We start from the raw sequence: 22815 nt of genomic DNA, 5'->3' as shown, positions 1-22815 counted from the left end.
GAATGTTTAACCATGCTCACGAATTCTGAAGTGGAGATAAAACAACTCTTATCGACTTACCTTAATCTGTTCGATTCACGTAACCGAAATAGAAAGAAAACAGAAAAAATGAAAACTTCATTTCAGGCGAAATGTTTTTCTTACTGGTACAAATTAAATTTTCCTTTTTAGGAGTCAATATTCCTTAGAGTTCTTAAACGTATGTCTAAGCTTCGAAACCGCGCAAGGGTCTCACCTTCTATTGAATTATGAATATTCAATATTGGAAGAGTGGATATCGCGGTATAGAATTTTGCTCTCACTGTTTTTGAGGTATGCAAAAGCGCAATGCCACACCCGGATCCCCACGCTGCTCGTAACTTTCCATCTACGTATACGCACGTACATATTACATACATATACGTATGTGTATATGTATTTCTCCTGAAAGTATCCTCCTCCAAGAAAACTTGCCAATCCTAAACTTTGACACTCCTTTAGAGAGTTATATTTCACTATCGCTTAATTCACGTCTGTTGGAAAAATCTTTCGTACTTCAAGCTTTACAGTCTAGAAACATGAAAACATTTGTTACCGATATTTCGAGTGGGCATTCATTCAAAATACAAACAGCGTTGCAGAAGGCGGAGAATCGACTCGACAAGTCCTGCGAGCCGGTAAAAAATACGGGCGGAGTTGTGACATAAAAATGCAGCAACCTGCCTCCTAGACGTATATTCTTGACGAATAAATAACAGATCGTGTTCCACGACGATCCATGAACACAAAGTATAAATGGCGAAAGTGAGGAGAACACTTGGACGTAGATCGTTATAATTTTAGTGCGAATACAACTCGATGAGATAATCATTACCGTCATTACCTGTGGCTTTTGCTGATAATTGGTTGGGTGAATAATTCAGCGATGATTAGATATGATCCGCTTGATGTACTTACCGGCTGTGCTGAGTCCAGGACTGGAAGTGAATTTCGCAACGTCGACGATTTTCACAGCAAATGTTTGACGAGTTTGACGGTGATTGCATTTTCGAACGACGCTGAAAGGCCCTCTGAAAATGGAAAAGAATGTTAGAATCAGGGATTTTCGTGCTATACATATGTGTGCATATTTGAATTTGACGGTGTTCGAGAAAGAGATCCGAGGATCACCCATTACAAAAAAGACATGTGCAGACTGCCTTGCCTGCGTTATTTCCCTGTGAGCATGATCAGATAGAATGATAAGCATCCGCAACAAACACATTACCATATAATATTTATTACACATTATTTATTGATTTTAAAATACCACCTATAATCGATATTCCAGTCATGTATAACGAAATAAACCAGTGTGCTGAGATTATCCGAGATTTATCGCTCAACGAACCGTATAGTACATGTATATATATATTATTGTTCAGCCTATGCTTGACGTGACAGACAAACTGATCCTTTTGAATTTCATACTCACAATCAGACGCGAAGGATGCCAGAATTCATTCAATTTTTCGGTTCGATCCGTTGCGTCTCAAATCCGTTACGGTATATTTCTAGTCACGTTGGGTATCTAGAAAATATGTGGTTTCGAGAGATTGACTGGATTTATAAAAGTCAGATTCGCTGCATTCTGATTGAAGAAGAAATTTATTTTCGTACTTCAAATCAATAATATCATTTCCATTGTACTTAGTGCCTGAACGCAAGTTAACGTTAACATTTTAGTCTTCAATGTCTAAGAAATTCGTCGTTACACTTTATTTTCTTGCGTTCAATAATTTTTTTGCCCTAATCAAGGGCTTTATCTGGTTCTTCACAGCTACTAAACTTTGCGTCATTTGTTATTCATTGAATAATTACGTTACGTTGTTGAATGAATATAAAGATTACGTTACCTATGTTACTCTTGACACATAAAAACATGTCGAATTCTACAAGCATCGACTTTCAAAAGTGCAATCTGTTATAGCTAGCTAATATGACCGGCAGGACCGAACTTTCCGGTCTGCTATCAAATTCGAGTCAGGTGCCGAAGCCGTCAGAATGATTATATCGTGCAGTTATAAAATTCAAGGAAAATCCACGGTCAGTCCGCAGGAATGCAGATACGATGAAGGAAAAAAATAAAATCCCTGCACGTTGTTCCGCCGCGACGGAATAAAATAATCTCACAATCGGTCAGAAACTATACGATAAGATCAATTGAAAATTCTAAAATTCAGCTTTGAAACTGAAAGTATTCAAAGTGGATGGTTTTACACACGATGCAAGACGATTATTAGGTTCGTCTTCTCCCTCGACAATAACCTTGTACAGGTATAATTGTGAAAAGCCAACAGCTGGATTTGGCGACTTAGTTAAGGGCCGAAGGTGTCGGGTGGGATTCGCACCGAAACTAACCGTCCCACCGATGGCCTCGCCATTTCGAGTAAGTTACGAACTTTCATTTCGCTCACAATTTCCCGAGGTTGATCCCGCCGTATTTCACCCCAGCAGGTCAATCAACCAGGTGACCTCTTCGGCAAAGCCTGGAGCTTCTGAAAGCCACGTTCCACCGAGATCATTTTGCGAGCTTTTTCTTTCAAGACGAGCCCGCAAGACGCTGCTCCTTACTCTGATAAGTTGAGCCTTCGAGTCACAGCAGTTATAGTTGTTGTCAGCCCTGTTATTGTACGTGAGCCCATCTGTTTATACCTATAGTAGCAGTTTATCCCCTTAGGTGCGGTCATCAAGTTCGGGAGACGTGGAGCGAATCGTAGATATTATAACCTGCTTCGCTTGGATGGAAGATTGTCCGACTTAGAATCGTGTATTCACTACTCATTGCTACTGTCAATTGGACGTCTTCGTTTGTACAGCCTATGAAATATACAAGTATATCAACGACATACCTATGTGAACCTAGCACCCGACTTGAAAAAACAAATGTATTGACTAATTTCTGAATATTCGCATTTTGACCATCGCACGATAAGCATAGAATGTGCAGCCCAATTAAAAGAATTCAACGTCTAATCCAGCGATAACGGAATTCCACCTTAACGGTACTCCGAAAAATCTTAGCACGTACTAAAATAACAGAAGTCTTTCCCTAACTCGCAGCGATTGCGCGCAGAACATCACGAGTTTCACCGTCAGCATAACAAATTGTGACGTTCACTCTAATAGAAGGCGAACTGGTCGAGGTAAGCTTGGAGTTGCATGTAATTGAAGTTTGCAAGTGGAATTGACAGCGCATCCCCGCAAATAAATAACGCCCCCCGATTCGCAGCTTTGCGCATTCGGATGAAATATCGCCGGTGGCCACCCGCCAGCATCGAACAGTCGGCAGACCCTTGTTGTCCGGCTCTCGGTGCCTATCGGTGTATTTCAATAGATTCTGCATGTTGTATTAATACCCCACGTAGCTAGCTGCGCGTTATAGACACGCATTGGTTTCAGACATTTCTGCACGAACATGTACTACGCAGGAGAGTAATGCCTGTTTAAAAATTCGGCTCGGAGTTATGGTCCAATTATTTGGCTCCTGAAATCCACACTTGGCAAAATTTCACAACGCCAAGTTTCCAGCTATCTTAAGGCCAAGGCCGCGCCGGAAACGTTGTCCGATATGCAAGAAAAAATTTATACTTTTCAGGATTTTATAACCTGATTAAATTTTTAGTAACCATGCATCTATACCTAGTAGTGCGCTAAAAGTAACACCGATATAGTATACCGTCACTGCTCATTCTCATCAGTCTGGATATTAGAAATACTACGTGATAGAATTACCTCATCGAATATGATTTCATGGTTACATGGATGATAAAAAATTTTGCATTCAGCTAAAAAAGTGACTACAATTATTCTCAACTCCATTTGACTACTTGAAAGTGCTGGGATACAGAAGCTTTGCATTTTGCGAAGCTATCTGCACATACTTCTCTACGGGTGTAAGATTTATTTAGCCGAAGCCACCCTGATGGAACGCTCATTCGAAATATATACCGACCCTTCATCTTCTTCATCTAAACTGTGATCGGTAATACATGACTTATATTTCTGCACTATCGATTTTGCTGGTGTAGCTATTCCATAAGGAAAGTTAAGCCCTTGGAATTCAATAGCTACGCGAATAGATGTCTAGCATCGACCGATACTTGGCTTCGGTAAATCTTTGCTTTGTGTCAACGTGTACTTGAGTTACGGCGCGAAAGAGACAAGGAATGGAAGAATTTCCGCCAGCCTGATTAGTTAACATCTGCTTCTTACTGATCCACTCTATAAAAATTGTTTAACGCTGAAACTGGCCGCCTAAGAATCAAGTCGCCAAGAGTAACGCATAGTAATGACTACACGTAGTCCAATGTCGTTTCATACTAACTGTGAGCAAAATGAAACATATTCACATATTCTAAAAATGACCGATGGTGTATCTGCATGTAGATCACTGACTATGCCACAATTTTAACATACGATATATCTTCCTGGGGGCAAGTATCGCAGTCTTGTTGAATTATAAAGTACTCGGGATGGCCGGGAAAGAAAATAGCATCCACTTCCATCGACTTCTCATCGGGTGTCCCGAGCGGAACGTTGAAACTGTAGAATATAAAATAGCTGTACTCAAAGAGCTGGAGATGGAAGATAAATATCAATAAGGGTTAAGCGCTCGCGCAGTGTAATACGTTTCTTACAATTCGTAGAGTCTGCCATTTGAACCGATGAAAACGAGACACTCGTTTCGAGTGAGCGCGTTTGAACCGCGGACTTTTATTTCATTGTCAGATAAATAAATCAGTCCGACTACTTGCGAAACTCTTGACTAACAATAAATTCACAGTTCGTTAATGACGGTGACGCTGAGAGATTTGAGCAGCGATTCGTTTTCAACTTTTCGCCCATTCGCGTTTTACACGTTCTTTACGAACGCCGCATTCGCTGATGCTCGAAAATTCTCAATGAAACGGAAAGGTGGACTCTTTCCCTGGACCATGAATGATAATACAATGTAATATGATGACATATGAAAATGTTACTGACATATTTTCATTCACGAGTGATGTGGGAGTAGATCATGAAATAGGTGAACATTTGTATCGGTTTTACATGAATAACGCAATAAAAACAGAATTTTAATTTAGTATTGTTAATGAAAGAGAAAAAGTAATTGCACTGATGTAATAATTCCTATCCCGTTTCTATTACAATCACTTGTATTGTTGCATGTAGTCGGAATAACGAATTCTCCAAAAAATCTCCATATTAACATTAACAACGTCAGAAATATTCACACGTTAAGTTTGTCCGCAGTGGATGAGTTTCGTGTCAGTTAAATCTCAATTATGAGGTCTCGATATTTTTCGGCTGTATCTTTTGAGAATAAATTGTCTGATCGTTTTACGACTGATCGCCATTGCATTTTCTTAAAAAGATACGTCGATGTGGCGCATGAAACCATTAATTGCTTCATTTTTGCAATATTGTTTGAAATTTTGGCAATAACCAAAAGCGATAGTACGCAGTTCTACAGGATCATGAAATACTTTATTTGGATAGACTATCGCATTAGATACGGTATAGTTCCTGAGAGGCGTTGATTACTAAGAACAAATACGCGAAACACGTCGAGGATACATTTCCGTAATGCAGTGCCTCCAGCAACGAGATAGTAAAAGAAACGACACACAGTACGTCGTACCTCCTTTCTAATTTAAAAATGTTGTTCCTGCTTTCTGTTCTACGTCATTTGCGAAAACTGCTTGAGGCAAGGCTGCATAATTTTCCTGGCGTAAAGTTTGTCGGACGTTGCCATAATTGTACGTCTCATGTATACATATATATATATATATGTATATATAAAAGAGAAAGAAAATTCATTCCAGTGAAATCGATTCGTATTATTAAGTTATTTTCCACAGGGGCTTATTTAGTTAATTAGATGAATTTTTCTTTCGCAAGTATCGCATTTCTTGAAATTCTTTTTATTACGGGGGGGATTAAATAAAGTTTCTGCACTTGATGCGGATTCTTTGCACAACTCAAATTTTAAAACTAATCCTGAGGGTGTTTTCCCCAAAGCTTAACGTATACCCAAGAAGATATCAATGGCCTCTCTGAAGTGTATTACGAAATTAACCCTCACAATTGTCACAGGCATTTTGGCTTATTTATTTTATAAACGTAAACGACATATCCAGCACTCGAATTAATCAAGTTGGAAGACAGACCGGTATACCAATAGGTTTATTTATAAAGAACGATCGATCTATGGTCCAGTATTATACCCGATTTTCGCTCATTTTAAAATGATTGAAATTGAAATTAGGTTTTCATTCTTGCATAACGTGATTTTTGGTAACGAGATATTTCATTGAAAAATAGACATGATGGATGATATTAACGGCATCGAACACAACTGGTCTCGCACACTCGTGAGTACTCAACTTTTTGGTTATTTAGGTTACGCCTACGTTGAATCTACATGTATTAGCATGTCGAGGGTGGATTCCCGTCAAAGTTTTCCCACGTCTAAGTTACGCTTAAGTTACCTTACTTGATGTGATAACAAGTCATAAAAACCATTCGTGGTATGCATCACTTATTATTTTTATCATCAGTTGCCTCTAGGATATTGGAAGGAGTGTTATCCCGTAGGTAACAAACGATTCACGCTTTACTGGCACTTCTGCCAGGCCAACGATTGCACTTTATGCCAAGTATATTGGCGATTTACGTGATACTCTTTGTGAATTAATTTCCATTCTAATGCGTTGTCGCCGCGGCGTTTTCGATTCATCGAATAACAGATTAGTACCATGGCGCGAGTGTTATACATAGACAGGCACTACATGGTATGGTCCCGTGTAACCTGCCCCGTGCAAAGTATGTGCGGTATAAGCAGACACGTCAAGTTGCATGACAGGCGAAGTATGTGTTTCGAGTAGAGCATGATGTTGGTCGAGGGGATTTGCAGCAACGATAAATGATAAAGAAATGAAAAACGTCTGCGGCGTATGCAAACTGACCTGGATGAGAGTTTTGCAAGAAATATCAACATGAGCTACTGGATGGCGTGTCGTTATTATTGTTCAATTACATGCACACGGTGGTAGGTCAAACTGGGGTATAATATTACCACTACAGGTGAAATATTTCTCGAATTATGCCACAAGACTTTCATATTTTGAGTCAAATTAGGCGCATTTGCGTTGCCACCAGTTATAAGCACGTGATGCATGCCATTAGACGTTTGCTGCGATTTGATTATTCCCGAATGGATGTTTTGTTGTTCACCTCTACGGGGCAATGGCTCAAAGCGAAAGGTTGGTGTACAGTATTTGGCGAAATTTCAAACTCAACTAGAAAGTTCAATGGTATTTTACATCAGATTTGATATCGAGTATTAGTAGATTTGTTCACCACGGATTTGATAGAATTTTTCACACATTACGAGGACAGATCGTCCAGAATCGCAATACGATTTAAATTTCAAGGATCCTTGCCCCCTCTTAAACCTACGTCAGTTCAGATTATTTAATTGTGAATCAGCAATCTTCGATTCTTCGTTTTTTCTTTTATATAGCCATGCGCGGTGTTTGTAAAGAAGCTGTTTTGTTTTTCTTGTTTCTTTTTCTCTCTCTTCCTCTCTCTGATTTTTTGTAACGAGATGCACTATTTAAGTTCAAATTTAGTGATTCGGTGAATTAATCGACACGAAAATGTCATAGGTATGCGGCTTAATCAAATGCCTTTTAAGTTCTTGTGCGATCTAAACATGTGTGACAAAACAAACAGCAGACAACCTTCATATTTCAACCTTCAAATTACAATTGAACTTTCTTAATTTGTAATTGATTCGAAAAAAACGCGTCAATTACAATTTTAATTTGTGATTGATTAGAAAAAGGATGTCAATTACTTTTTTAATTTGTAATTGATTCGAAAAAATATGTCAATCACAGTTGTAATTTGTGATCAATTTTTTTTTTCAAATATAAAATACATTTGTTATTAATTTTTTTCAATTACTAACACAACTGTAGTTTGTAATTTGTAATTAATTAATCACAAATTTGCTCAACACTGCTTAATTGTACGAAATTTTGCGATCCCGTCACGTCTTCAAAGTGTAATAGATTATTGGTAGTAAGATATTATAGAACAAGGTAAGAAAATGGATGTAAAATTGTTTTGGGATGTTTTTACGAGAGCTTTATAAGTGACATATAATATACGGTGGGTAATAAAATACGTTGTTATAACCGAGATTAATGTCCTGTGAAAATAAATGTCTACGAGAAGAGGAAAAAGGGGATGATACCTGATGAGACTTCCAAGTTTCAAAGATTTTCTACATGGCTGGAAACATCGTAAATTGTACATAATATGTATATGTGTGGTTTTAAGATCGGCTAAAAAACCACCGACCAGCAAAAACGGTGCTATTTTCATCCTCAAAAAAACTCTTTCAGTCGAAGCGTTCCAAGTACAACATCCTGTCTTCGATTATTGGTCTACCACGAAAATATATGCATACCTGTTATATCGTATTCTGAACGGGTGCGATTCATCACGTTTGGCGGTGAGAAAAGGCTTTATAAATATTTAAACGAGCACTGTGGCTGAGTGAATTCTATCTCTCTCCAAAAAAGAAAAAAAAAAAATCCTCTGAAGACGAATGTATGTACGTGCAGACAAAAGAATTTATGCCAGAAGTGACAAAATCAGACTGCTTCGCATGTTTATAATATTAGACATCGCGAAGCGATAAATCAAACTTCCAACTCATATGCAGGGGTGAACACACGAACATGCCATACACCTACATCTCTACCTCTGCGTACTTCGTCGGTTAAGTTCAGGGGCAAGACAAATCGACAAATCAAAGTCCTTTACATGACGCTTATTGTCTCAGTTACACGGTGATTGGACACGATCCAAGCAGCCTATTGCGTGTACGCAGGTCATGCAATTCCTGAACCTCTAATCCGTTAGTCGGACATTTATTCACAGGCAAAATGTACAAGGTACTACGAGTGAATGATGTAGGGCGCTCAGCCCTTCCATTTCTCACCCTCCCTAGCGTACTTAAAATTCTTTCATCTTTCTATTTCCTCACTCTGCTTCGCTTCCGGAAATACCGGACGAGGCAACGCGGAAGGAACGAACGACGCAAAGTCGTGGCCAACTTTTTGCCTCTTTCAAAAACCGAAATATAAAAACTGCAATATTTCTCAATGGTGCCGTTGTCCTCTAACTTGGCACAGTACTATGGTCAGCTCGATTGCGGTGGTGGTCGTCACTAATGCTGCAGGACTAGCCCACGGAATTTGGATGTGGGGGGAATCTTTGTAATTCTCACAAGCAGTTGGGTTGTTTACTACCCGGTTAATTCTCACACCGCGTGATTCCGGCGGAGTCTTCAAATGCTTCCATTACCCAGAGAGTTTTCGAGATAAATTAATTAGTCGCGGCTATTCAAGACAGTCGACTAAATAACGTTCCTCTGTGTATTTTCATTTGCAGAGTGAACCTCAGTGTGCCTTCAGATACGGGCGTGTTACACAGGTATATTCGATTTTGGACGACGATCAATTTCCGGATTGGAACACAGTGTAGTAGCGACCAGCAGTCAAAAATAGTAATCGTAACATACGTATGACAGGCATATGGATATATGTATATTTAGGGTACACAACGGCACCTATAATTATGTACATACACGCAAAGTCGAATGAATATATTCATTTAGGTGAGCAGCCCAACGGCAATACAATTAAGCGACTTTAATGTATCAGACACATAGCTCGTAGATTAGGGTGTCCACGGGAACACCTGGTAAAATGGTTGACTCAATTTTCCACGTGAGTCATAATTGTCTGAGAGCCCCTCCCTGCCGCAATTTGTAAAGAGCAGACGGTCAATTTTTACTTGATGTCGTTTATTTGTGACTGAAGAGATGCAGTAACGAATGAAAACTTGTTAAAACATCAAATAAATTCATAAAATATTTTATATTTATAATTTTCGAGACGAAAAAAATGGATTTGAACAACTAAACCGCAAAAGTGTAGGACAGCCCTGAGTGGGAGGAATAAAGTAAGCCGAGCAATGTATTAATATGATCAAATATATAATTGTAGGTACCCAGTTATACCGAAGGTTGAAGATCAAATTGGTTGACTTATCATTAGACTCTGAACCGCATTACCGATCGATGGAACGAACCGTTCTAAGGAGAACAAAAAAAAATAGACCAAGTATAAAGAAACGTTCGTCGATTGCGTCTAACTGGATCTGCATATCTAACGTGTGTTCACTCAATCTTTAGCTGACACCTTTATCTGGTATAACATTGCTGGCACCTTGGGGTCATTGAAGACTCCGATCGAAAATTGATTGCTGTAATGAAGCAACTTAATATGTGAACTTTATTTTTTTTGAGTATTCACCTAAGTGTCTTTTACAAGATAAAAAAGATCCCAAGAATAATTTTAAATTTTACAGTCGACCCAAGGTACCAGCAATGTTAGACCAGATAAATGTGCCAGCTAAAGATTACAAACCTTTACGTCACAAATGACCGCAAGGTATGTTAGGTATGACCAGCTAAAGGTTAGTTTCAATTGACGAACAGCAAATTGACTCGAACCATTCAAGTATTCATGTAACTCACATGCAACGGTCGTACAGTTTCAACGCACACGACGAATATTCTCTGTCATTAAATCATAAAATGCTTAAAAGATTTATGAAGTAATACAGATACTACTGCGTAGTGCACAAATTTCTTTCGATAATAAAACCCTTATACCTGCTCGTGAGTGTAGTTCTGCCGAGCCCACTCTCTGGATTTGAATCAGTGAAAATTCGCTGATTCCCAATCATAAGTATACGACTGGAAAAAATCAGTACATATGCACTGACGATTCAGTGAGTTTTTACTAATACTTCACAGGGTGAAGTTATTAACGTTACTGTAATGATGCATGTTCAAGAAAAATCGCTAATCCGCATTTTTAAGAATGCCTGAGACTTAGTAAACTATTACAAACAAAATATACTTTAATTTTGAATAGCCAACTCCTTGAAAGTCATTTTTAAATTGCCCGATAATGTCGACTTGTTAGCCTAAGGTTTTGTTACGTCACCAATTTCAGCCTGATAATGTGTCATTGACTTCCAGTGTATGCACAATGATTTTCTCCAGTGGTATACTTATAACTAATTCATATTTAGAGAGTGCATCCACAGCGCCACAGCTCAATCTAGTTTGGGAGATTAAGAATTGTTCACAGGATTGTTTGAATAAGAGTCCAATGTAGACCAACAAAGACCCAGAGTAAGCTCAACTCGACGGTCGTACCATAAATTCAACTGTCAACTCACGTCAAGGACTGTTAACTTTTTCGTGGCGCATTTTAACGCTGTGACGTTCAGGTAAGAAGAGTAAAAGGTCCGTCACAGTTTACTTTCCTGGCAATCGTTGGTGTATAACATTTTGTTCGTCCGTCACGTGTTGCCTGATACTCGTCTAAAACATTATGCTTGGGCTTTAATCTGTAGAAAACTTTATGGTTGAACTTTGACTCGGAAACGGTAAAACCCAAGGACTGGCATATGTGGTAATACAAAAGTTTTTCATATTCGTTTCCCCTTTCCTGTTCGGTGGATATATTTCGGGACAAAATAATCGATATCAAACACATTCCCGTCTCCCGACCTGATACATACATGCAAGCATATGAGTCCGTGTATGTATAATAATATACCTATGTACGTGAATAAAGGTACTGTGGACTAGGTATGTCTATATGCATGAAATAATCTGCCTATGCTAATTTTCAAAGAATGAAATAGAAGTTGAAGATAATACGCTAGATCGAAACCCTGACGCGCGCTTACATAGTTCCGGACAAATTTCACCTGTGTAACATGCAAAGGAGACGATCAGTGAACCTGGAATTTATAGTACCAAGTTTAAAACGAGCAAATTCCAACTGCTCGTTAAAATGTCGTTGGAAAATAGAAGACTGAGGTTATCGTTTCCACTTTGAAGTTGACGGTGATAGAGAGAAAATAAACTAGTCTTGATAACGGATAATTGAATTTGGCGGGCTGAAGTAAACACAAGATGGCCAACTACACCTGATATAAGTCAGGCTATCCACACATACTCCCGTAATAAGCATTTCGAAGAGTAGGTAAACACCCGTGTGTGCGTCGTCGACACGTATACCTGGAAATGTGAGATCACGCTGACGAAACGCCCGTCAATCAGGTTAGGTTCAAGTGTGACAAAATTATAAACAATGATAATAGAAGTGTGCCTATTCGAAATTTCGGTATCGCATTCGAATACCGACCGAAATTCGTTCGGCGGGTAAAGAGTGTAGTAAACACCTGAAAAGTTGAAAAACAAAATACAATCGTGGACACGAAAACGCTCGCAGTGTGTCAGCGGACAAACATTCGAACCGTTGACCGTTACTAGGTTAATGTGAGGGAGTAGAATATTCTCTATTCGTTCCGATGAGAATCAAGAGTCCCGAGTTTACTCACTTTCCGATAATCTCACAGAGCTCGTAAACATCGTCGAACAAGACCTCATCCTCTGCCATGACTTCGTCTATGCCGGCCGACAAGCCCGCTGCCTCCGTTCAACACGGCGTGGTAGTAGCAGAATGGGGGGGGGGAGGAGGGGGCAGTGGCCCACGGCGTTCGCCTCGCCTCGCCTCGCCTCCTCGCGGAGTCTGGTCCTACGGTAGTTGGCAGCGATCGTAGGCTGGTCGTTCGGCGCGAGCCGTTTGTTCGTTCGTTCGTCCGTTACTTCGTTTCACTGTCACTTATCACGTACACCAACCTATTTTTCCACCCTCGGCACGGAGAGCACAAGGGGGCAAAACGCAGCGAGAGCGCACACGCAAACACCGCCTTTTAGCACAATGCGGAATTCACACTTTTGTCAGGCGGTTTTGAAACTACGAAAATGGCCGGAGGACACGCGCCTCCATTCACTGACGTTTTGACAGCAATCCTACTTGCTACTAGGACCGTGACAGATAGCACACGCCTTTCTGACAACCCCGCTGCTCTCCGCCGAACGCTGCAGCGCTCGACACCCAACCACACCAACCAACCCGTTGCTCCGACGCAAAACTGGTTGCATAAAACACGGCGGGCGCAGGGCGGCTGCGCGACGTTTCGGCACCGAAACCTGGGCGCCTGCCGTCGTCTACGCAACGCGCGGAGCGCGCGCAAGCGGACTGCCGACAAAATCGACGTGGTGGGGCGTGTCTCACTGCCTTCTCGACCCACGGTGAGCCCTGCTCGTATCACGGACGAATTCAAAATTCATCGCGGAATATGTCAAACACCGCATACGTGTTAATTGACAATATTTTCCCATCAACGATGCAAACAAGCGTAGAAAAGCTCCCGACTCTGTACGTGATACCGTCTATGCATAAGTATAAGTACGCATATTTGACAACAACTTGATAATATTAAAATTAGTTACTTAGCTCTACTTGAGCGACAAATGGTTAGGTACGTATACGGATTCGCTGCTGTGAATTCGTAATGCTTGAAAGACTAGTGTTAGAACAAGATATACTTCAGCTGTTGCGTTTACGTTGCGGTAAGAAAAACTAGGAAAAACAAAAACAGAGACGAATTTATAAACCGTGATATGTGCAACCCTGTATTGATTCGTTATTATTTATTCAAAATATTTGTTAGACTTGAATTTCTGTCCAAAACGACTTTGAGGCTCTTTAAATAAGTAACATAGCTTCTAATGACTTGACACACAGTATAAGCCACACACGGTCAAAGAGATATGTCACGTTGTGGCAGTGAAGTTGCCCGCTACATCTATGCCGACAAATCAAGTTGTTTACATGGACGTCAATGTAAGTAACACAGATCGTCAAATGCTTCTTCCATATCTTCCTCTCGGCCAAACGCTGTTAGTACCAGCATTACTCTGGCCTGACCAGTTGTTCTGTATAAAGTGTTTGATTCAACAGCTACATGACGTACTTTCTTTGCCAGGTATACGAGGTGTTTGTGATTATACCCTTTCAACACTGTTATCTTCTGTCTAGAATGAAAATAAAACATATAATAACCCCTCAATATCGCTTAAGAGATCTGATAGAACAGGCATGACTTCAGTTACTGTGAATCGATAGAAGCGCTGCTAGTGTGATAAAAACAGGTGATATTCAACTATTTGAATGCAAGGAACACCATATTTGAGTATTGATAAATAGGAATTTAAATGGGAACAAAAATAATATCAGGTTATAAGCATAGTTTTTTTATTTGAGGGATTTCAATCATACGTATTATGTATCATACATACTGGCAATACCAAATTGTTCTGTCGTTGTATGTTGTTACAAAACTTGAAACTGTTCACTCGTTAGCATACAAACAGGTTAATTATTATCAGAACCTTACCCTGCTCTATCCCATGAATCAACCAGACTCGAATGAACGTTGCTTTCGTCTAGCTTTAGATAGAGAGCGAGAAATGATCTGCAAAGCTGTGAAAGCATAAACATTCCTTTTATCAATTCGGACAGAAATATCTTGACAATATAAATTAGGTATACGATTTTATTACGGTACCAATCCAATTGTGCTTCTTAGAAAAAATTTATCATTTTCATCCTGAATCTTTTATACATCTTAGTTTTTGAAAAATATGAGTCAAAAGTGGTCACAGCAACAGTTTGGAAAAATTTGAAAGTGAAAAGAATGGGTAAATATAATACCGCAGCAGCCGTCACACCTTGGTCCATCACCACACCTGTATTTATCACAGAGTAAAAAGTATACTGGACAAGTCTAGATAACACACTTCTACTTGCATGCCGAAAAGGTGGACGTGTGTCGGAATCAGAGTTGGATGAGGCGCTGCTGTTTTCTTCCGATTCAGATTTCTTTCTGAAATATAAAAAGCTGTATTGAAAAAAATTCAGAACGGTTTTTTATTTTGCTTTCGATGAAATACGCTAACTGGCTTCCAGATTATAAGTAAATTAGGAATAAAGGTATTAAAAGAATATCTACTAGCTTCTTTGTACTTAAATGCTAATATAATCATACATAAGTTTTCGTCTATGATTACTGGGATAAAGTCAACAGATTAGGTCAAACCTATCACAGATTTAAGTATTCCATTGCAATGATTTCATGTATGTAAACAAATAGTTTGATAACGAACCTTTGACAACTTCTTAGTCGTCTTCTAGACCCGGTGGAATTTTTCCATTCGTTCGAAGAACTGCATCTGGTCGGTTGCTTTTGACTCTTCGAGGTATGTGTATTTGTAGTTTGACAATCATTGGGTGAAACTGGCACGACTGACCGAGTACGTTTGCCATTATTATCTGTTAGCAAGAGGTTATCTGCGCGGCAGAAATCCTGCTGAGGTATCTCGTTTGAATCATAGATATTAATCTATGACTTGCTATTGGCGGAGGTAAACAGAGGTAAATATACAAACTGAAAAACGTGTTTACATCGATCGAGAGACTCTCGCGAGAGTCCGATAGAAGTTTCTTTATGGTTGACAGCGTATCCGACAACCAATCCGTTCCGTGCCTTGTGCGTTTTAATTTCTTTGACATGTCCTATTAAACGTGAATTAAGCGTCTAAAATTCTTAAAAGTATGCATTCAGTCCGTTAAACACTTTTACTTGAGATTTCATTCCATAAGTTAACCTTTCCCAAGCCAGCGGTTCATGCTGATAACGAAAGTAATAAACACCTGTGACATTTGCTGACGGTCGGTCTGTTCGAGATAGGCAAGAGTCGAAGCTTGCGATACTCTTGCTCCTCACACAGACGCAGTTCCAACTTAAAGACTCGACCAATGGATGCCCTGATCTGCCCAAAGTAGCCAATGAAAAGTCAGCTCATCTTCAAAAGTAAGGTGCGCATGCATTCGAGAACAGTGATATGTATGTGGCGATAACTTCAGGCTATTCAGATTGGTGTTTGGTACGGTGTAGTACCGATTGTCTAAACGACATTCATATTTGAGGTTAGGATAGTCACTTTTGCAAATTGAAAACTTTATTGGCTCTAACTGTGATGACATGTGATTATTACGGGTTTTTCGCTGTTACATATTGTCGGTAGTTACGTAGGATTCATGTATGTGCCAACAAAATTCATTAAGAACCCTTAATGCAAGCCTATTTCTGGTTTGAGCAAAGTGAGCAGCATCTATTATTATAATCATTCGAATTTTTTCAGTCTTAATTCGCACAACCCACCGGCACGATCTTTAGATTCAGTTACTTTGCTAAAACGGAATCAGTTGGCAAGAATATTTGGGCCATGGCTGCTTCCAATGCAAACACTCACCACCTGCCTGGGGAGGACACCGATTGGAGGAAAAACATTATAACCCAACTGCGAGACAGGAATAGATCTGAAACTTACTGCTTTCACGATCTTATCTGCCTACGTAAGTTCCGATAACTACTATTTCTTTCACATTTAACAATTAGCACTTGAATATACAAATATGCATTATTATTATAAGCAGTTTGACAACATGTTTAGCAGAAGAAAGGTTTTCTGCTTCACGCCAGAACACTACCAATCGCGTCATTGAACTGTCAAGCTTGCAGCTTTTAAGCAAGATATTGTCTACTGTTCTTATGATGTTTTTTCAGGGTATCAACAGCGAGATCACCAATCTCAAAATTTGTATTTTATTTTACAGATAATCGACTTCTCGAAAGTGCCAATACATTAAAATTGGAGAACTATCAATTGTCCATAGCTAATGAAAAGCTAAAATGTGAGGTGGGATCAGGTGGATTTGGAGGTAATTCAACTTTGGAAGCTCGACTTTTGGCTCATGCTGAAGAACTGGCCACTCTACATAAACGAAGAGGTGAACACACTCAGCAGATTGTAGATCTTAACAACAAACTTCAGGAGTTACGAAAAGAATTACAAACAAAAGAATCTAGGTGAGAACCATCTTCTATGAATAACACTATTGTCCAACAGATTATACACGTACTAAACTCGACAAATCCAGATGTAACTGAATTTGAATTGAATACAAAATCGATCATTTTGTTTTGAGAAGTATGTACATGTGAGGAAATCATCATATAGTTGTTTCAGCTGAGTTAGAACGAAAGGCTGTGTTGTTCGTGAGACAAAAATATAATATTGCACAGGTCTCGTGCTAAAACTACTATACCATGTTTAAATTTTATATTAAAAATCAACTGAGTATTAATATTTGCATCATAACTTTCTCATTTTATTTACTATACAGTCAATATGGCATGAATTATTGCTGATTAATGCTTCCGTTTAATGAAGCTGAGTCATTAAATGAGGATTTTCTGATCTATATTATTCTTGATTACCGTGCTCTCAATGAGTGCGATGTACGTAATTCATCATGCCTGTTCATTTATCAAATCTTAACTTTTCTGTATTAATTTTTATACTCATATCCTGAAAAATTATTCACATAAAAAATTAACAGTGTGCAACGTTTGATACAAAAATAATCTTTTCTTGAATTTATGTGAATAGTATTGCAGAAAGTTTAGAAGTGAATGCTGGGCTGCGCGCAGAAATTACAAGATGTGTCAGCAGGGAGCGAGAATTGGAGAATGTAAATCAAATGCTGAAAGACGAACATCAAGCTCTGCAGCTTGCTTTCGCCGCTCTCGAAGAAAAACTTCGAAAAGTTCAGGTTAGATCCTCTTATTACTTTGAGTTACATACTGCCCGTACTTAGTAGAATAGGTGCTTGCTTTGATCATCATTTGAATTCACAATGCCTGCTCCAGGTCTTCTACAATTTCACTAGTATTATAAGTAAAATCATAGCCTGATTTCTATTAAAATGCGTATTCTATACTAACCACATTTACAATTTAATTTTCAGGAAGAGAATCGTCAGCTGGTAGAACGTCTGATCAGGTATAAGGCGAAGGATGCAGAGAAAATGAATGAAGAAAATGACAATTTTTTAAAGTAAGTCTCGTCGATTGAGGTTTGTACTGAATACCTTTTTAACTGTTTTTCATTCAATTACATTGTGTACAGACCATGAGATATTGACGCTAATATTTCAATTTCGTTTTTAGAATTTTTCAATGCATGTACCTATTATTTACGTTTTCGGAACACTGGTCTTCATATAATTCTTCTTTTATAATGCAAGTTGAGATTATTGTACAGAAACAAGCATCTCGAATACTCGATGGCAAAGGCCATAGTAATATGGTATCATTCAAAGAGGACAAATTCTCACCCAATGAAAGTTGTGATAGTCGTTGCAAAAACATATCTTTGAATCTCTCACAAGGATACTGTACATATCTTGACTGTCCATTATGGTTTCTGTAATATTGAAGCTAGAATCATATTTAAAACTTTCTACAAAAGTTTCCAAAACACTAATTATAGTTGAGCAATTCATGTCGATCTGTATCTTCTTCGTCGTATTTTTTCTGCTAAACGTCATCTATACACGGCTGTTCATAAGTCTTTATGGATGTTATAGCCTCGATGCATAGTAAAGAGACAAAAAAATTTCTGTTGCATGTAACACCAATTGTGCTCGGTCCACTCAAAACTACTGCAAAATAAGGAAAGCTTTCGTTGTGTTCTTGTATCATTTGAATGCCTTGCGAAATGTGAGACATAATCTCATTTAATGGTGAATCAAAGTTTGTCATTATACTGCTTGTGTTTGACTTGTGTTTCATCTACGTGGTTATCAGAGCTTAGATAGTACAAGATTACCACTAGTCTTGAACTCTGAGAAAATGTTCAGGTGTAAATCTGATGTATACACATACGATTTAGGTTGTGCAATTTGCTAATCTTCACATTGATAGACTCTCATGTTGATTTTGATGATATATTCAAATATTGACATATGCATATATATGTTATGTACAATATTGCATGTATTCCCTGAATTCAATTCAGAGTCAAGAAAACATTTAAAAATCGTTATTTTTGAGGTTTAGTCGGCACATCTTCAAATCATCATGCAGTTTCCAAAAATAGGTGTTAAGAGTCTGTTATAGTCATGTTTTGACTAGTTTGCATGTGCATCTGCACAGCAAAAACTCTTAGGGATTGGTCGTTCTAAAGAATGTGAAATCACGAACCAGTTATCTTGCAATTTCATCAGAATTTTCAAAGTTAACGCTCTAGTCAGGTAGTGCGAAGTATCATGATTCTAAATCTACACTGCGAATACCAAAGACTTTTTGGCTTGAAAAAGACCATGGAAAGTGGTTTTTCACTGTGATTCGATAATCTTGGAATATACTTGTTGAAATGAGGATACCTGTAATTGATTTTGTACATCGCATGGTTGAGTGATTGGATTTTTTGTACGAAAGTTCACGTTCACTGATGCATCTCGTAGGTATAGGAGTAATAGGGCTTGCTACACCAGCCACTTCACGCTAGTTGACATTTTTTTTCAGTGAGGCTTTTACCAGCCCGACAACCTTTTTGATGCATACACTATCAAAATTTGGGTAAGTTTACAATATCAAAAGAAGAAGACAATGATCATATTTCTGCTTTCCTCATATCGTTTCAGTTGTTGGGTTTTTTTCGTTTCTTTTATTAATATTTTAATTCAGTCATTTTATGGTGACACCTGCTTTGCTAAAAAATAACTGTTTCGCGTCTACTCTTTATAAATCAATGTAATTTGAATGCAGCTGTAGTTTTATAGAAAAATTACAAAAAATCATCGTCGCCTTTCTTTATTTGGAGTTCATTCGGTTAAAATATTAGGCTGTTTTACATCCAACGTCGATGATGCCAATTGCTATTTATTCAGTGCTACCTGAATGTACCTATCACAAAAACTTGTGTAGAAACATAGTTAATGTTGCATGGATGCTATACATATACCCATATCTCTCTTGGATTGGAGATGACAATAAATGGTTATAAAAATATCATCATTGTTTATAGTATTCATCATTCCATGGGTTTATCATTGCTATTTCACTCTACTGTTTGTTTTCTCTTACGATACTCGCATTTCACACGAGTACGTAATTTATATCACTCTTCTGAAAAATTGAAATTTCTCATTTTTAAACCGGGATCATTCAACTGATTCATAAGTATAAACCTCGTATTGCCAGTTGCAATCGCCACTTTATGTTTAAGTGAGCGAATACATTGCCCATGTATCTAACGCACCTACTCTCAAACATTCGATTGACTATCCTGTTTAACAGCAATTAAGAATGCGCTATTATCATGGATTCACATTGGTTTTGTTGCTGATGAGTGCTACTAAAATACGATCCCTCTACCAACATCATATCATTCGACCAAACTATACATGTAGTAAAATTGGTTTTAACAACACCCAAACCTTACAAAAGTTTCTGTTATTATTCTTCTTTCGAAGAAAAATATTCCTTCCGACATATCCACAATGAAATATTCGTCGATAAGTCTAGGGTCTCTAATAGCATGTCATCAAATCAGCATGAGCACAACAAAAGTTAGACATATATTACCATTTTAGTTTTGGCAAATTATTAAGGCATGTTAGGCGGGACTGCCTATTGGCTCAAATCTGTGAGAACACTACTTTCAAATCCTTCACTTGACCTGAACAGATATCCAGGTATTCGCCGTTACCTGTTGCAATTTTCTCAACTGAAAGCTTGTCCAAAAATTTGACTACTGGCATGTCGACACTCTTATTCTCTGCTCTTAACAGAAACAATACCTAATTATTTACATATTTTACGTTATATTAAGATGCTCGATCAATGTGAGGTTCAACGATATTGATAAAGGTTTTATATTTTTCAGAAAACGGCAAGCTAAAATGCAGAAGGAATTAGAAGACGCAGCACGAGATACTCGCGGAATCAGTCCAGATCGAACAAGTTTGAAGGAATGTCCCGCTGGATTTTCGCCGTCGTTACCCACCAAAGTTTCTTCCAAATTTGTAAGTTTATTCTCGTATTTCACATTTCTCGACATTATCGAGGCTACGGCATCGCTTAACTGCATGTTTGAATAATTTTTCTTGCAAAACTGCTCGACTATTAATTAAGTTCAAATAATTGAGTCATCTGGTGCGAAGAGTGTTTTTGTTGAATAACACTCACGTTGCATGTATATCACATATCTAATCGTACAAAAGATTATATATCATATAAAAACTAGATCGACATTGAGAGTTTGTTTTCAAGTTTCGTTAGACTTTGTTTTTACAACTTTCACGTGCTTCGATACTTGTATAATTCGACTTACGGAATCTTACTTACTTAAAAATCGTAAATGACTATCATAATGCTGTACACATTTCTTGTATGTATGCTCTCTCTCTCTCTCTCTCTCTCTTTCTCGCTTTCTTTACGTACTTTTACTGTAGCAACTGAATTATTAATCTAAAAGTTACACGGGTTATGCGCCAATGCAAATGGTGGATACTTAGTTGGTTCCAAGAGTGTCGTATTTCTACCCAAACTGTCACATTTTATGGCATACTCACGTTTTATCAAATACTTAAAATGATCGCTTTCATCCTCGTTTGCACGCGGATACTTTTGCACTTGTCGAGAATAAGTATTCAATAGACGCTGAGTTTGTTTTCAAAGGCTGGTTACAACTTCGGAATTCACAATTTGTATACGTTTTCTTTGGGTTGTTTTAACATTTTCTTTTTGGCCTACTTTCACCGATTAATTCGTATAATATATCAAAATCAGAGCTAGAAATACAATGTTTCATTCGGTTGTTCTTTGTTTTCTTTTCGTAACTCCTTCGATTCGATTTCATCTTCGATATATTGTTTTCAGAGAATAGATTAATCACAGAATATAACTGTACCAGTTTTTCGATAACCGTGTAACGCAAAAGCTGAAAAATAGCAGAGATTCAAAATGGTGAAATCAGTTTCGAGACTACATTTCGGTGTTTAGTTTCTACCGTATCCCACTGTAAATATATGACGCACGTATTATCAGCTGCAGTTTTGATACAGTAGACTATATTTGTCTGTCATTAGTTTTATCGGTGAAAAATTTCGTGAGTCGAGAAGCGCATACAGGATTACAGCAGTTTCCGAGGTAGTTTCACTGATAAAACATCATTATTTCATTCCTGGAAACGCTCAAAAAAACGGAATGCGCAGCAATATGATTCGACAATCGTTACTGTCGTAAATCATGCCTCACTTCTTACGTACCTGACTAAGTTCTCTAATACTAGCTCTATAGCGGAGTGAGAAATGATCGTAAAATTTCAACAATAGTCAACCGCTCTGGCGAAAAGTGGAAACGACGTAACGCCGGTCCAATCTTATCAATTCGCATTCCCTCGTTCGCGAAAATGAGAGTGCAGGAAGGAGAGGGCGAGCTGCGTGACTGGCTCGGTTGGATTCGCACGTAGGAGGATATGCCGTACGCAGTTTTTGATGAATAGTCAAGTTTGAACGTCGCACGGAAATTCGTTCATTTCGGTGCAGGGACTTCCCGTGAAACAACCGTCGAATCGTACCCAACAAATGTCCGACCCTCGTATAAGAGTTGGCACGGCATCCCCCATTGCGATGGCCTACAACGCGTGACGTTACAAAAGGACCGGTCAACTCGCCTCGGCCAAAGTCTCATATTTCAAATAAAGAACCGCGCGAAGTGGTCCTTTCAGCGAGGCACCGGCAACGACCTCGCGTATTTCTCTCACGATCCTTTTTATATCATCTATTATATACAACGTACCTGTATACGCCCCTCTGCCGTCTAAAATCGAAATGAGAAATATCGAACGTCTCGTGCACCTATTAGGAC

The 22815-nt window shown here is 38.5% G+C and overlaps 3 protein-coding genes across 24 annotated transcripts in view; 1 reads left to right on the top strand and 2 right to left on the bottom strand.

The window, feature by feature from the left end:
* LOC107218166 (peripheral plasma membrane protein CASK) overlaps window positions 1–13053 on the bottom strand; it is a 144731-nt gene extending 131678 nt beyond the window's left edge. For 11 of the 14 annotated variants that reach the window (XM_046735138.1, XM_046735136.1, XM_046735139.1 and 8 more), the window contains exons 1-2: window positions 12526–13052; window positions 937–1049 (exon numbers count right to left, since the gene is read on the bottom strand). In XM_046735138.1, coding sequence (XP_046591094.1) covers window positions 937–1049; window positions 12526–12584 — 172 coding nt within the window. In that variant the 5' untranslated portion in view covers window positions 12585–13052. Of the gene's footprint in view, window positions 1–936; window positions 1050–12525 lie in introns of all 14 variants that reach the window. The other 3 variants (XM_046735133.1, XM_046735135.1, XM_046735134.1) reach the window with 1 other exon arrangement.
* Window positions 13054–13166: 113 nt separating this feature from the next.
* The window catches only part of LOC107218160 (autophagy-related protein 16-1), a 238958-nt gene continuing 229309 nt past the window's right edge, over window positions 13167–22815 (top strand). Inside the window, exons 1-7 of one of the 9 annotated variants that reach the window (XM_046735152.1) lie at window positions 13167–13439; window positions 16238–16451; window positions 16713–16965; window positions 17549–17711; window positions 17907–17995; window positions 19468–19521; window positions 20831–20969. In XM_046735152.1, the coding sequence (XP_046591108.1) occupies window positions 16322–16451; window positions 16713–16965; window positions 17549–17711; window positions 17907–17995; window positions 19468–19521; window positions 20831–20969 (828 nt within the window). In that variant the 5' untranslated portion in view covers window positions 13167–13439; window positions 16238–16321. The other 8 variants (XM_046735151.1, XM_046735149.1, XM_046735150.1 and 5 more) reach the window with 8 other exon arrangements.
* Window positions 13640–15636, bottom strand: LOC107218162. The gene is made up of 5 exons (XM_046735157.1): window positions 15498–15636; window positions 15200–15399; window positions 14748–14919; window positions 14431–14516; window positions 13640–14068 (listed from the first exon to the last, which is right to left on the bottom strand). Exons 1-5 carry the CDS (start codon window positions 15603–15605, stop codon window positions 13873–13875), a joined length of 762 nt encoding a protein of 253 aa, XP_046591113.1. The 5' UTR covers window positions 15606–15636; the 3' UTR covers window positions 13640–13872.

Source organism: Neodiprion lecontei, chromosome 3 (genome assembly GCF_021901455.1).
Source record: "Neodiprion lecontei isolate iyNeoLeco1 chromosome 3, iyNeoLeco1.1, whole genome shotgun sequence".
Classification (NCBI taxonomy): Eukaryota; Metazoa; Arthropoda; class Insecta; order Hymenoptera; family Diprionidae; genus Neodiprion; species Neodiprion lecontei.
Note: the sequence above shows the minus strand (reverse complement) of the source record. Positions and strands in the feature narration are given on the sequence as shown.

Coding starts and splice junctions, on each gene's coding strand:
- LOC107218162 (XM_046735157.1), bottom strand. CDS start 15,605: ATGTCAAAGAAATTAAAACGCACAAGGCACGGAACGGATTGGTTGTCG. Junction 14,517..14,747: donor AAGGTGTGACGGCTGCTGCG/GTATTATATTTA, acceptor ATGCTTTCACAG/CTTTGCAGATCATTTCTCGC. Junction 14,069..14,430: donor GATTCATGGGATAGAGCAGG/GTAAGGTTCTGA, acceptor TTTTCATTCTAG/ACAGAAGATAACAGTGTTGA.